Genomic DNA, 12,902 nt, shown 5'->3' with positions numbered 1-12,902 from the left:
GACCAGGCTGGCCTCGAACTCAGAAATTCGCCTGCCTCTGCCTCCCAAGTGCTGGGATTAAAGGCGTGCGCCACCTTGCCCGGCTCCTGACTAAAAATATTTAAAAAAAAAAATCTCAGTCAGCTTTAAAATGTTCTTTTAAATGACTAGGGGCTAGACAGATGTCTCAGTGGTTAAGAACACTGGCTGCTCTTGCAGAGGACTGGGGTTCAGTTCCCAGCACCCACATGGTGACTCACAACAATTTCTAATTCCGCTCCTGGGAAATCTGATTCCTTCTTCTGACATTTATGGGCATCGGGTACATAGGTGGTACACATACACATGTGCAGGCAAAACCCTTAGACAAATAACAATGTTTTAAATCTAAAAGATAATAACAATTTTAATAGCCTATAAAAATCTATTCACTTGACAAATACATGGCCAATTATCAAAACTGCCTAGTAGATAGCTATTTACTAAATGGAAGCGTTGCCTTCTTCCAACCAAAACAGAATAACTCTTGTTGTCTGGATGTCAAAGACTGTGTCTCATTTTATGAAAAAACAACAAAAGCACACCCTATCAGGAAACGATCACATGAAACACAATTCTCATTCATTAAGAATCATCTATACTAAATTAAGCTTAGTAAAGGTAGAAATATTGAACTTCACCTACAATTATTTCCACCCAAACCAAAGGGGAAAAAAAAAATCATTTTGACGGAGTATTTCATTTCACTCCCTACAAAGCCCAACATACAGCCAGATGTAAGAGTCCTATGTGACATTCTGTTGCTACAGCAACGAAGCTGCTACCTGTGGCCATGATTTGTTAAAAAATCCTCCAACCATATTCTGTACTGTGCATTCATAAAACCACCAGAATGGCTCTAAGCAGCATAAAAATTAAGGCTTGCATTCTTTCCTACGATTTACTCATATACGTATTTACTATATATACTTGTATGTGTACACACACACACACACACACACACACACACACACGATTCTCTCAGAACCATCAAAAGGGTGAGACCATACCAAATTTTCCTTTTCATGAACATTTGATACCTGGTTCCTAAAACATATTCTACCAGACAATGGAGACTATAAAAGAACATCTTTAAAACAGGATTTGCTATGTCGGATCCCGTCTTATTTCAAGAGAAAATAAGGTCCTGAGGTTGAATCTTCTGCCCAGGGTAGGTGTGGCTTCTTTGAGCTGATTTGGAAAATAAGCTAATAAAGAAGAGCTGCAGTCGGTCATCACCACCTTTATTCACCCAACTGCCTCTCTTACAAGCTACTCACCCTCACTGGGGGACTCCAGGCTTGCACCCGAGGCTGCTGTCCACACTGGGAGCTCTGCAGATCTTTCGAGCCACAATTAACCACAGTGCTGCCCTGCGCCCTTAATGCGTTTGTGCAGGTGGTCCCGCCGCCCCCACCAGGGCCGGGTTTCCAAGGCCTCTGCTTGATGCCATCCAGAAGTCTGACCAGTAGGATGTTACTGGGGAGCTCGTCGACCCCAGAGCCAACAAGAGTTCGGCATTCGGGACATCTGAGTTCGTTCCGGGAACCCACAATCCCCAGCAAACAGCGTTTGCAAAACGTATGCTGGCAGGGTAAGACCTTTGCGGAAGCATCCAGGCGTTCTAGACACACAGGGCACTCCAGAAGGTCCAACAAGGCAGACTCATCCATCTTGAGTGACTTTAGTGAGAAAACGGCTTCAGAACGTTCATAATTGTGCGCAGTCCTTAAAGTGATTCATGTAACATCCATTTCAGACTTTGCTCTGGAGTTATGGGGAGAGAGGGGAGGAAAGAGAAAAATGACTGTTGTTATCTGGGGGAAAAGTTCACAGTGGAGCCAAGAACCAAAAAGTACACAAAAGTGCTTCCTCTGCATAGTCCAGCTTGGCTTTGGAATGTGGTTTCTGAGCTCCAAAGTCAACAATTAAAAACACAACAGGCTTCTTCAACGATTCCCTGCTAATCCCTGAAGATATCTAGAACCTCACTGGGCAGCAAGAACGAGCAAGCAATAAACGGGATTTATGAAAAAGCAATAAAGGGCCGAAATTGGCTGCCTAATGAAGTTCTCAACTTATTGGAGAACAACCTAAGCAAAATCGACTGGAAGTTTCCTCTATCTCAAACAATACTTTTAAGTCCAACGACCTTCCCAATTGTTAAGCCACCGTTATCATTTAAGAAGCCTTGCCTTGGGTGATCCTTGTGGTAAATGATCCCAATATTAAATACATATGTTTCTTCCTTGTCTGAGAACAGAACAGCTTAACCTTATCCAACGCACCACACCACCACCACCACCACCACCACCACCACCACCCCGAGCTGATGGTCGGCAATTCTAAAAGATATAACCAAGACCTGCTTGAAAATAGCTACAAGAAAATCACCCTTTCTGGCATGGCTGACAAACTCTGAAACAGATTTCTGAACGGCTTGTCCTAATCCCATTCAGAAAAATCTAGCAAAATGATCACCAAAATTCGACGATGGAATGAATGCTAGGCTGAAAACTCTGGGTACGATCTGAAAAAAAAAAAACAAAAAACAAAAAACAAAAAACGGGCCCTTCAGGAGAAAGAGCGGAAGAAAGGTGGGAGAAAGAATATTTGAAGCCAGTTGGCGCGTTGCTGTCCCCCACCACCACCACCACCCCAATCAATGTTTAAATGTAGATGCCTAGGAGGGGAGGGGGTGAAAGGATTTGGAGGCTACATTAACAGCTGTTCCTGGCTAGTCGGTTCTGGGGAGAGCCAGGGTGCGCCCCTCTTCCCACGGTGAAGCACAGGTAGTCCCCAACCCCGTGGCGTGGTGCTCGCCACAGACACGCCCCAGAGCCAGGTGTCGCCAGCCGTGGACAGAGATGGTCCTAGGAGCTAAGGCAGCGGCCGGGTAGCTCCAGGAACAGGGAATCTCACCCAGCTGCCTCCTCTCAGCCTCCCTTTAGGTCAAATCCAGGACAAAAAAAAAAAAAAATTGCCCAACACCGATCGGTGGAAGTTTTCAAGGACTTAAAGAAATATAAAGATGCAGCCTTAAGTTGGCCAAAGTCAGCGCCACGGAGTGCGGCGGGAAGCAGACTAGCGACCCCGCGGGGATGAGCTCAGCGACAGTCCCCGGAGACTGCCACCCCAGAGACAGGAGGGACCGGGCTGCGTCCGGGGAGAGCGCGGCCCCGAGGCCGGGCAGAGGCTTCGGAAGAGGCGAGAGAGGCCGCGGGGATCGTTCCGGGCAGGTCCCGGAGACCCAAAGGGGAAGCGCGGGGACCGACCCGCGCGCACCACCGGGATGCGGGCGACCACCGGCCACCACCCCGCGCCCGGCGTCCCCGACTCGCCGCGCGCCCTACCTCGCGCCTCTGCTGTTCGCCTTTGTTCGCGGCCCCGCAGCGCTGGTAGAGGCGGCCCCGCCGAGCCCGCTGCCCGTGTGGCTCGGCCGCCGCGGTGGCACCGGGAGCCTCCTCACGGCCGCCCCCCTCGCGCGCGCTCGCACAGCACGCCACCGCCGCCGCCGCCTCCCACCCGCCCAGCGAGGAGGGCGGGGGAACGCGACGCCGCCGAGGAGGAGGAGGAGGTGGAGGCGGAGGCAGCGCGCAGCGGGCGCCCGGGGACTGGAGGGACGCACCACAGCGCCGCCCGCCGCTCGGGGACCCGCGCAGGAGCCCCCCCAGCGGGCGGCGGCCTCGGGGACGCACTTAGAGGAAGGGAGGCTCGGGGACCCGCGCCTTCACCCCGAGGACGCGCACCCCGAGCAAATAGGGCTACCCGGGAGGAGGGCGGTGGGAGTGGCGCCGAGGGACCAGGAAGAGGCTGGGGCAAGGGCGCCCTGCCGGCCTCGGGCTCCGCCTGGCCGGTGCCTGGAGACCAACTCTTCCCGGTGACCAAGAGAAGGGAGTGGCTCTGGCGGGAACCGATCGCGCTTTGCGGGGCGTGCACACTGCCTGGGTAGACGTAGAGAGAGAAAAGTGAGACCCCTTAGTTCTGGGGTCCGGGTTACTAACCACCCTATGGATCCCGGGGCCCGCCTCTTCCACCCAGCAATCGGACCCCGCATCTGCAGCAGTCAAGAGAGACAAATCCAAGCAAGTTTGGAGAATTGCTGATCCTAAAATTCAAAATGAGAAAGGAAAAAAAAAAAAAAAAAACCTAGAAAAACAGGTGGGAGATTAAAGCCAGTCTTGGGGAGGTTCTTCCTACCTGCCTAAAATGGGGTGAATTCAAAGTCTGACCCAGGTGGGCCGGCGCCTTGAAGCTGGCTAGGGGATACCTCTTGTATCTGTGCCTTGGAGGCAGCCATCATCATCATCATCTCTGTAATCTGTTTCTGTTGCCCCGGGCACACACCTGTATACTCTAAAGTGTGGGTTTGCAAAAAGGGGTGTCCAAGGGTGTGTGAGTATGTGTAGGCTTGTTTGTCAAACTTATTTCAGAGACGAGTTAAATGTTGTCAGAGAGTATGATTCCGTGTATACTTACTGTCAGTTTACCAAACGTAACTTCAACGAGAGAGATTGTGTAGGAAATTCCCGCCAGGCCACCAACCAAGCTGACAAGGAATTGAAAAGGAATCTCGGGTTATCAGTTCATCTCCAGCCAGAGCCACAGCTAAATCATAATAATAAATAGATAAACGAGGATCACTCAAGTTAAGAAAATAAAATTATAGCAAGTAGCAATCATCAGTCACTTTAAGCCAGGCACCATACTAAACTCTTAAACGTATTAATTCCATCCTCACAGCAGCTCTGAATGTCATCCTTCCCAGCTCTGTTCTAAAGAGATTAATATGCTGAGACTTAGACTGTATGAATACCAAAAATAATTGCCCACTTCCTTTCCGGTTAGAGGGAGAACAAGTATGTGTTTATGTTGAGCTGAAAAAAGGCGGGGGGGGGGGGAATGGATAAAGAGAATGACGAGAAAAATAGTTAACAACGAACAGTATCCTGAAAGTGACTGGCCCAGTTAACGCTGCAGAAACCGGAGATGAAGGCTATGCAGACTGGAAAGTCAAGAGTCAGAGAACAGACCCATTCTGGGATTATTAAGACTGAAGATCAACTTGGGTAACTTCCCTACATCACAGAGTAGGACTCTACTCCAGCTTTCTGGATTCCAAGACCTGTTTCTTTCCTCAAAAAAAAAAAGGGGGGGGGGGTGGAGAAAAGGTAGGACCTCAATCACTTAATCTCTTGTATTGGGTTGCTTACTCTTGCATAGCAATGACCAAATGCCAGGCAGAAACAATGGGGAAGGGGCTATTTTATTTCTAAGTTTCGGAGGGTCCCATCCATGATTATTTGCACAAGACATCGGTGTGGAAACGAGATGTTTAGACAGACAAGAGGCTGAGGGAGAACCCAAGAAGGGGGACAAGCCAAGCGATAACCCCCAAGGACAGACTCCCACTGACTACTTCTGGGCCCCCCCTCCTTCTTTGCACCTCCTCCTAATAATGCCATCATATGAATCCTCGAAGAGATCAATAAATTGATCAGATCGATCAAAGCCCCTGGAAATCAAGCATCTTCCCAAAGCGCATGAGCTGAGAGCCAAGCTCTCACCACATGACCCCCTGGAGACAGTTTCCATTCAAGTCACAATGCCTTAAAAGAGAAAGAACGTTGATTTCTTCTACCTGTTTGGCTTTTTGTTTGTTTGTTTGTTGTTTATAGAAAGTCTCATTGTGTAGCCCTGGCTGGCCTAGAACTCATAAGGACTTGTTGGCCAGGTGTGGTAGTACATGCCCTTAGTCTCAGTACTTGGGAAGCCGAGGCTGCTCGGTCTCAGACAGAGAGACAGACAGAGACAGAGACAGAGACAGACAGACAGACAGACAGACAGACAGAGAGTCAGAGAGTCAGAGAGACAGACAAAGACAGAAAGAGAAAGAGAAGAAGGAAGAGGAGGAGAAGGAGGAGGAGGAGGAGAAGGAGAAGATATTTATAGAAGGTATGTGGTGCATTTTTTGATCATGGCAGTCAGTTTTGGGAAACATTGTCTGTCTTTATTTCTTTGAAATGGGTTTGACCTCTGATTTTCTTGTCTATCCTTCATGACTGTGCCACTCTACCTATGGTTTTTTTTGTGTGTGTGTTGTTCCCTCTAAAGACAGACACGTGGTGGTGCCTTCTCCTCCTCCTCCTCCTCCTCCTCCTCCTCCTCCTTCTTCTTCTTCTTCTTCTTCTTTCTCTCTCTCTCTCTCTCTCTCTCTCTCTCTCTCTCTCTCTCTCTCTCTCTCTCTCTCTCTCTCCTTCCCTCAGATTCATGGAGACCCAGCAGCCTCGGCCTCCCAAGTACTGAGACTAAGGGCATGTACTACCACACCTGGCCAACAAGTCCTTATGAGTTCTAGGCCAGCCAGGGCTACACAATGAGACTTTCTATAAACAACAAACAAACAAACAACGCCAAACAGGTAGAAGAAATCAATGTTCTTTCTCTTTTAAGGCATTGTGACTTGAATGGAAGCTGTCTCCAGGGGCTCATGTGGTAAGAGCTTGGCTCTCAGCTCATGCGCTTTGGGAAGATGCTTGATTTCCAGGGGCTTTGATCTGATCAATGTATGGATTCCTTCAAGGCTGTGCTCCTCGGCCTCTCTGGTGAGGTTTAACTGTGACGTTTGGAACAGAATTGACAGTGGTAAAGAAGATATGCAAGTTCTTTGTAATCTGCACAGAGCTATTGTTATCGTTATCGTTAACAGCTCACCCCAGAGTTGTACTTGTGACCCTTTCTTCCCAGGTATTAAAATGTTAGTGACTGAACATCCTGTGGAGAGAATTCAGAAGGGAAGGGCTGTGAGGAAGAAAAGCCTGCTTGTCTTGTTTCTGGGGATGGGGCATGAAGGAAAGAATGTCTGTTATGCTTAAGACCTGTGAGGCTTTGAGCAGACACATGAAAAAATATAAACACACTCCGACTTAATAATGACAGCCTCTTATCCTCCAAAGACTTCAAAGTCTTTTCCTATATATTATCTCATTTATCTTCTCAGCATCCCTCCAAAGCAGCAAGACATATAATTATCCCCAAGTTTCAGACGGGAAAGGGGAAGGGGAGAACTTGAGCATCTATTGCTTGTAGTGCTAACAGCAACCGGCCTGGTAAAATCCCAGATGCAAGTACTCAGATAAGCCTCAGTGTGGTACCTCCACGTTCTTACACGCACAATGCGTGTGTCTAACCGTTTTTTCCGCAAAACTTGTTTTTCCTCTCATTGCGAGGATGCTGGAAAAGGAGACCAGTATTTAGCCAGTTGTCCAGACTAGAAACCTAGAGGCCCTCCTTGATTTCTTCCCTTCTCTTTCTCCCTCTTTCCTACCATCTTTTCCGCAAACATATTTTAATGTCTATCTACCGCCTTTTGCCTTCTGCCGTGGCTTGGATGTGGGAGTTCCCTCCAAACCTCATGTTCAGGTTTGGTCCTCCACAGAACAGCACTGAAAGACCTTAAGCAAATGTTTGGGTCATGATTGAATTAATGACACTCCAATGGGACCGAGATGATCGTTGAGGTAATGAATGACTGAATTTGTCAGTCCTGCAGGCTCAGTTTCCATGAGAGTGACTGTTGCATACCTGATGTCTTTTCCCTTTGTGCATGCCTCCACCTTGCACCCATGTTCAGATGCAGCACTAGCCTTACCAGAAACCATGAAGGTATCAGATCTCTGTGCCTTATTTTTAATCTCCAGAAACATGCGCCCAAATAAACCTCCCCTTTATAAATCATAAGGAGCTAGAGAGAGTTCAGTGGGTAAAGTGCTCACTATAATCAGGCAGACTTGAATTCAATTCCCAGAACCTATGTTTATCTTAGTTGAGTTTTTGGTTTTGTTTTTTTTTTTTGTTTTGTTTTTGTTTTCTGAAACAGAGTTTCTCTGTGAAACAGCCCCGGCTGGCCTGGAATTCACTCTGTAGAAGATGCTGGTCTGGAGCTCAGAGAGATTTGCCTGTCTCTGCCTCCTGAGTGGGATGAAAAGAGTGCACCGCCACTGCCCCAAACCCACATTTAGATAGACAGACAGACAGACAGACAGACAGACAGAAGACAGATAGATAGATAGATAGATAGATAGATAGATAGATAGATAGATGCCATTCATAATGATGCATGCTACTAACCCTAGCACTAGGAAGAAGATAGGTAGATTCCTAGAGCTAGGTGGTCAGCCAACCTGCTTGGTCAGCTAGAGGCCAGAGAGACTTCATGCCAAAAGAGGTAGACAGTGCTTGAGGAACAACACTGGAGGTTGTCTTCTGGCCGCCACACCACACACCTACACTTGTGCACATGTGCCTGCACACTCACACAATAACCCACGCATGTGCTAGTGAAACAAGCACAACCAAATCATCTAGTCTCCAGGGTTCTGTGAGAGCAATGGAGACTAGACCCCACTGCACCTTTATTTAAGCCACTGTCACCTCTGTCTCTGGCCCTTGTAGCCAGCCTCTTTCCATTCTTGTGGCCATAGCTCGCCCTGGATGTAGTGATAACTCAGAGCAAGTGCCAAAAGATAGATAACATGATGTCACTCCCTTGCTCAGACTCATTTATTCTTTTCCCATCAGAAGTAGAATGAAAACCGAATGTCTTCCAGTCACTTGGACCCCAGCACTCCATTTCTCTTCTTTATAGGACTGTCTACTACGTTTTCCATTCTCTGTTTATTGCCTGCCTTTGTCTGAATAAGAAAGCTTTCCCAAAGCAAAGACCAGGTCTCTCCTCTCCTGTTGTACCTTTGGCAGCCAACACATAATGACTATCAGTAATCTCAAGTAAGGAGTTAATCCAGTATGGTTATATTTATTGCTATCCTGAGGCTGTACATGCATATGTATGTGTGAATACATACATTTATATGAATATATGTGTCATTTTTCACTGTAGTATAGATAGGAAATCAGGCAATATCCCAAGTTTCATTTGGCATCTTTGTTATAATCTTTCCATCAATAAACAAATGACTCACTCTTATATTCAAGTGAAACTGAAGGAACAGCTAAATAAACACCAAGCCTTTAATACAGACTATAAATTTAACGTCAGTGTATCTTCATCCTAGGTCTTAGTTAACAGTAGAGTCGCCTCGGCTCCTCAAACAAGCAAGACAATGGTGTTAGCTTTGATTTTTCTTTCTCTGGTCCCTCTTCCTCATCCTTTCATCAGGAGAGGCTTCCTAACCTTGCCAGCCTCCCAACCCACTCCCGCTCATCCTCTTAGATAATAACTGCTCGTCAACACCATCTCCTTAAGGTATTTGATTCTTTAAACGATTTATTTATTTTCCTTTCATGTATACCCAAGAGTTTGCCTGCCTGCATGCATGCATACCATGTTGTATGAAGTGCTCATAGAGGCCAGAAGAGGGCATCAGCTCCTCCAGAACCAGACCTACACACTGTTTTAAGCCACCATGTGGGTGCTGGGAAAGAGAACCCAGGTCCTCTAACAAGAATAGCAAGTGCTCTTAACTGCTGAGCCATCTCTCCAGCTGCCAGAGTATTTGATTCATGGAAGTTAAATATTGTACCACCCACTAACTAGGTGACTTTGACTAAGTTTCTAAGTCTTCTGTACCTATGTTTCTTCTGCAAGACAGGTACCATACAATACCACCTCAAGGAATTGTGACAACTGTAGATATTTTTTTATGAATGCTTAGAATTATGTCCTACATATGTGTTTAGTAAGTGTTGCGTTTTGAATACAAATGGCTCCTGTAGGCTCATAGATTTGAGTGCTTGGTCACCAGGAAGTGGCACTGGTAGGAGGGGTGGCCCTTGTCGGAGTAGGTGTGGCTTTGTTGGAGGAAGTATGACACTGGGCATGGGCTTTAAGGTTTCAAATGCTCAAACCAGACCCAGAGTCCCTCTCTTCCTGCTTCCTGTGTATCTAGATGGAGAACTCTCGGTTACTTCTCCAGCACCAAGTCTGCCTGCGTGCCACCATGCTTCCCAGCATGACAATCACGGACCAAACCTCTGAATGTAAGAAAGTCCCAATTAAATAATTTCTTTGATAAGAGTTGCCGTGGTTCACAGTGTCTCTTCACAGCAGTAGAACACTAAGACAATAAGTGATGGACTTGGGAGGTTGTTTTCCTTTTTTGTTTTGTGTTTTTGAGATGAGAGGTTATTCTATAGCCAGCCTTGAACTTGAGATCCTTCTGCCTCTGTCTCCCAAGTGCTAGGACTAGAGGTGTGCCCCACCCAGAAACAGCATTTATTATTATTATTATTATTATTATTATTATTATTATTATTATTAAAACCTAGATTCCACTGTAAGACTAATCTCTGTTGACTAAATGACTTTACAGATTGATTTTCTGAGTTTAAACAAGTGGATATAATATCCACTTGGAAAGCTTCTTGAAATCCCAACACAGGGCCTTTCTGGTACATAGTAAGGAGCAAATAGAATGTTTGCTTCCTGCCCTTTTCTATGTACCTGACTATACTTTTTTTTATTCATAAATTAGAGAGCTATTGGCTGATATATAAACATTCTTTCCTGCATTGTGAGTTTATTCCCATCCTAATTGCGTTTCGGGCCAGGGGAGTCCCTCTTGTGTGAAGCCAAGTGGCCATGAGGTGCCATGATTGTCAGGAAAGATGGCTTTAGAGTCAGGCAAGCCCAGGAAGGCTATTTTGGTCTGCAGAAGTGGGAAGGTGGTGCCGACTGCACTGTCTGGTGAAAAATCTGAGCAGATGGAATATTTAAAAGCACCACTTCCCAAGGACTTCAGTTCAGTCAGAAAGGAAGCTGGCTGGGGGGGAGTGCTCGGGCAAAGTCAGATGAGAAAGTGGGAGGCAGCTGAACCACGTCTTCTGCCAGCCAGCCTTTCTGAAGCAGGTCTGAACATTTGGGGAGCTGGGCCTGACAGCAGAGGACCTGGGGAGAGCTGGAGTCCTCAGAACGGACTAGTTCCAACCTAGCCAGCCTTTAGGGAGCATTCCTGAGGTGCGGCTCAGTCAGAATCACTTGCGGATGTCGTTAAACGTTCAGATGCCCCGCTTTATCGCTGGAGTAGGTCCAGCCTGGATTTTAGAATCAGGTGATTTGTAACATAGGTGATGCTGGGAAGCAACTGGAGAAACTTGAGCCCACAGTCCCCCAGAAGCATCAACAGAGAAGTAAGACAAGGGAGCTAGCCCATACAGGACTATAGCTCTTGGGCTTTGATGGGAAGGGGGTGGAACCTCGGAGCCAGGGCTGGTTTGCCAAGGAAAATAAGAGTAATTGAGTGTTGTTACTTCCTTTGATTCCAGTCTGCAGCTGTGCTCTGCCCAGCCTCCAGCTTATCTTGTCTGAGTAAGTAAATGTTGAACACATGTTTGAAAGAATCTTTTTAAAAGAAGCTAGAATATTAGCCTGCCCAGAGAAACACACATTGCTGGACACACATCGGCGACCTGAAAGTGGGTGGCAGTCACATACATCAAGCCTCAGAAAATAATTGTGCTTAGTACTATTAAATTATAATGAAAACATGTCCCTAATAAATGTTCAGCCCCAAGTTCACTCAAAAAAATAAAATTAACCTATTTGAGAGAAAAATAATATGATTCCTTCATTTCTATTAGAAATACTTTATCTTGTCAAATTCCATTATCGTTCTAAAAGTTTAAGCCTTGAAGGAAGCTTTTTGCTTCCAAGAAAATGTCACCTAATCCAAGCTATTGGAGAGAAAGTAGATAAATATCCATCACTTTATCATCTTTGGGAAATGAAATTTCATAATCTTTCCTGGTAAACTATCTTTTTGAATTAAAACTTTATCAGCCTTCTTTCTGATAAAATTTAAAGATAAATGTAGACCTTTCTAAAACCAGTAAGTGGATAGTTTAAAAGTGCACACATAAGAAAAAAAGTGCAGGTTTACACTAGAAATCCAAAGAGAAGGAAAGAAGGAAGGAGGGAGGGAGGGAGGGAGGGAGGGAGGGAGGGAGGGAGAGAAGGAAGGAAGGCAGGCAGGAAGGAAAGAAGAAGGGAGGGAGGGAGGGAGGGAGGGAGGGAGGGAGGGAGAGAAGGAAGGAAGGCTGGCAGGCATAAAAAGGAAGGGGGCCATGGTGTGGTGGCGCACACCCCTAATCTCAGTACTTGAAAGGCAGAGTAGTTAACAAGAATAAATTTATCGGTGCTGGTCACCACGACATGAGGAATGGTATTAAAGGGCTGCATTGTTAGGAAGGTTGAGAACCACTGTTATAAGGGCTTCTCCATGGCTTCTTTTCACAGTTTCTAAAATTCTGTGTAATATGTGAATCCGATGAGCTTCTGATGTTTAAGAGGGCACTGTGAAAATCATTTCTTAAAGCAATAAATATAATTTAAAAAATAAAATTTCCATCATGTTTTTATGGCACATGAATTAATCTAATGGAATATCTGGTAAGTTTATTAGAAAGCATTCCCTATGCACATTATATGTAATAAAAATGCCGAATACCTCATCAAAGAATGTAGTAATGGTTATGGTACTGAATGAAACTTAAGTAGGGCAATAGAGAAAACAATGTTTGATGATTTCACCCAAAATTATCTCTTTCCATTGTGACTCAAATGAATGGCTATAGAGTTCTGTTTTGTTTCCTTAAATAAGAATTCAGGGTGGTATCAGTCCAGTTGACATTCTTTCTTTGACAAGATTGTGGAAGACTAAAGACCAGGGTAATTTCCTTCTTTTCCATGACGCCTTTATGCAAAAATGCTGATTTGCATAATTTGCTTTCAGTCTCAATTGAATTTCTGGAGCTATTTTTCAAGCAAACTTCCACACGTCTCCAGTGTGCACCATCTGTCTCATTTCTTTCTTCTTTTTATTTATTTATTTTTAAATATTACAATTATCTTATAACAGGGGCTGTCA

At 45.7% G+C, this 12,902-nt stretch overlaps 1 protein-coding gene across 1 annotated transcript in view; it reads right to left on the bottom strand.

Moving 5' to 3' along the window:
* Positions 1–3,495, bottom strand: part of Sh3rf1 (SH3 domain containing ring finger 1) — a 167,266-nt gene extending 163,771 nt beyond the window's left edge. The window contains exons 1-2 of the mRNA XM_021218967.2: positions 3,372–3,495; positions 1,299–1,785 (exon numbers count right to left, since the gene is read on the bottom strand). Coding sequence (XP_021074626.1) covers positions 1,299–1,691 — 393 coding nt within the window. The 5' untranslated portion in view covers positions 1,692–1,785; positions 3,372–3,495. The remainder of the gene's footprint in view (positions 1–1,298; positions 1,786–3,371) is intronic.
* Between the last annotated feature and the right edge of the window lie 9,407 nt (positions 3,496–12,902).

The sequence above is a fragment of the Mus pahari genome, chromosome 19 (assembly GCF_900095145.1).
Source record: "Mus pahari chromosome 19, PAHARI_EIJ_v1.1, whole genome shotgun sequence".
Taxonomy (NCBI): Eukaryota; Metazoa; Chordata; class Mammalia; order Rodentia; family Muridae; genus Mus; species Mus pahari.
The sequence above is the reverse complement of the archived record's forward strand: the minus strand, read 5'-3'. Positions and strand labels throughout refer to the sequence as shown.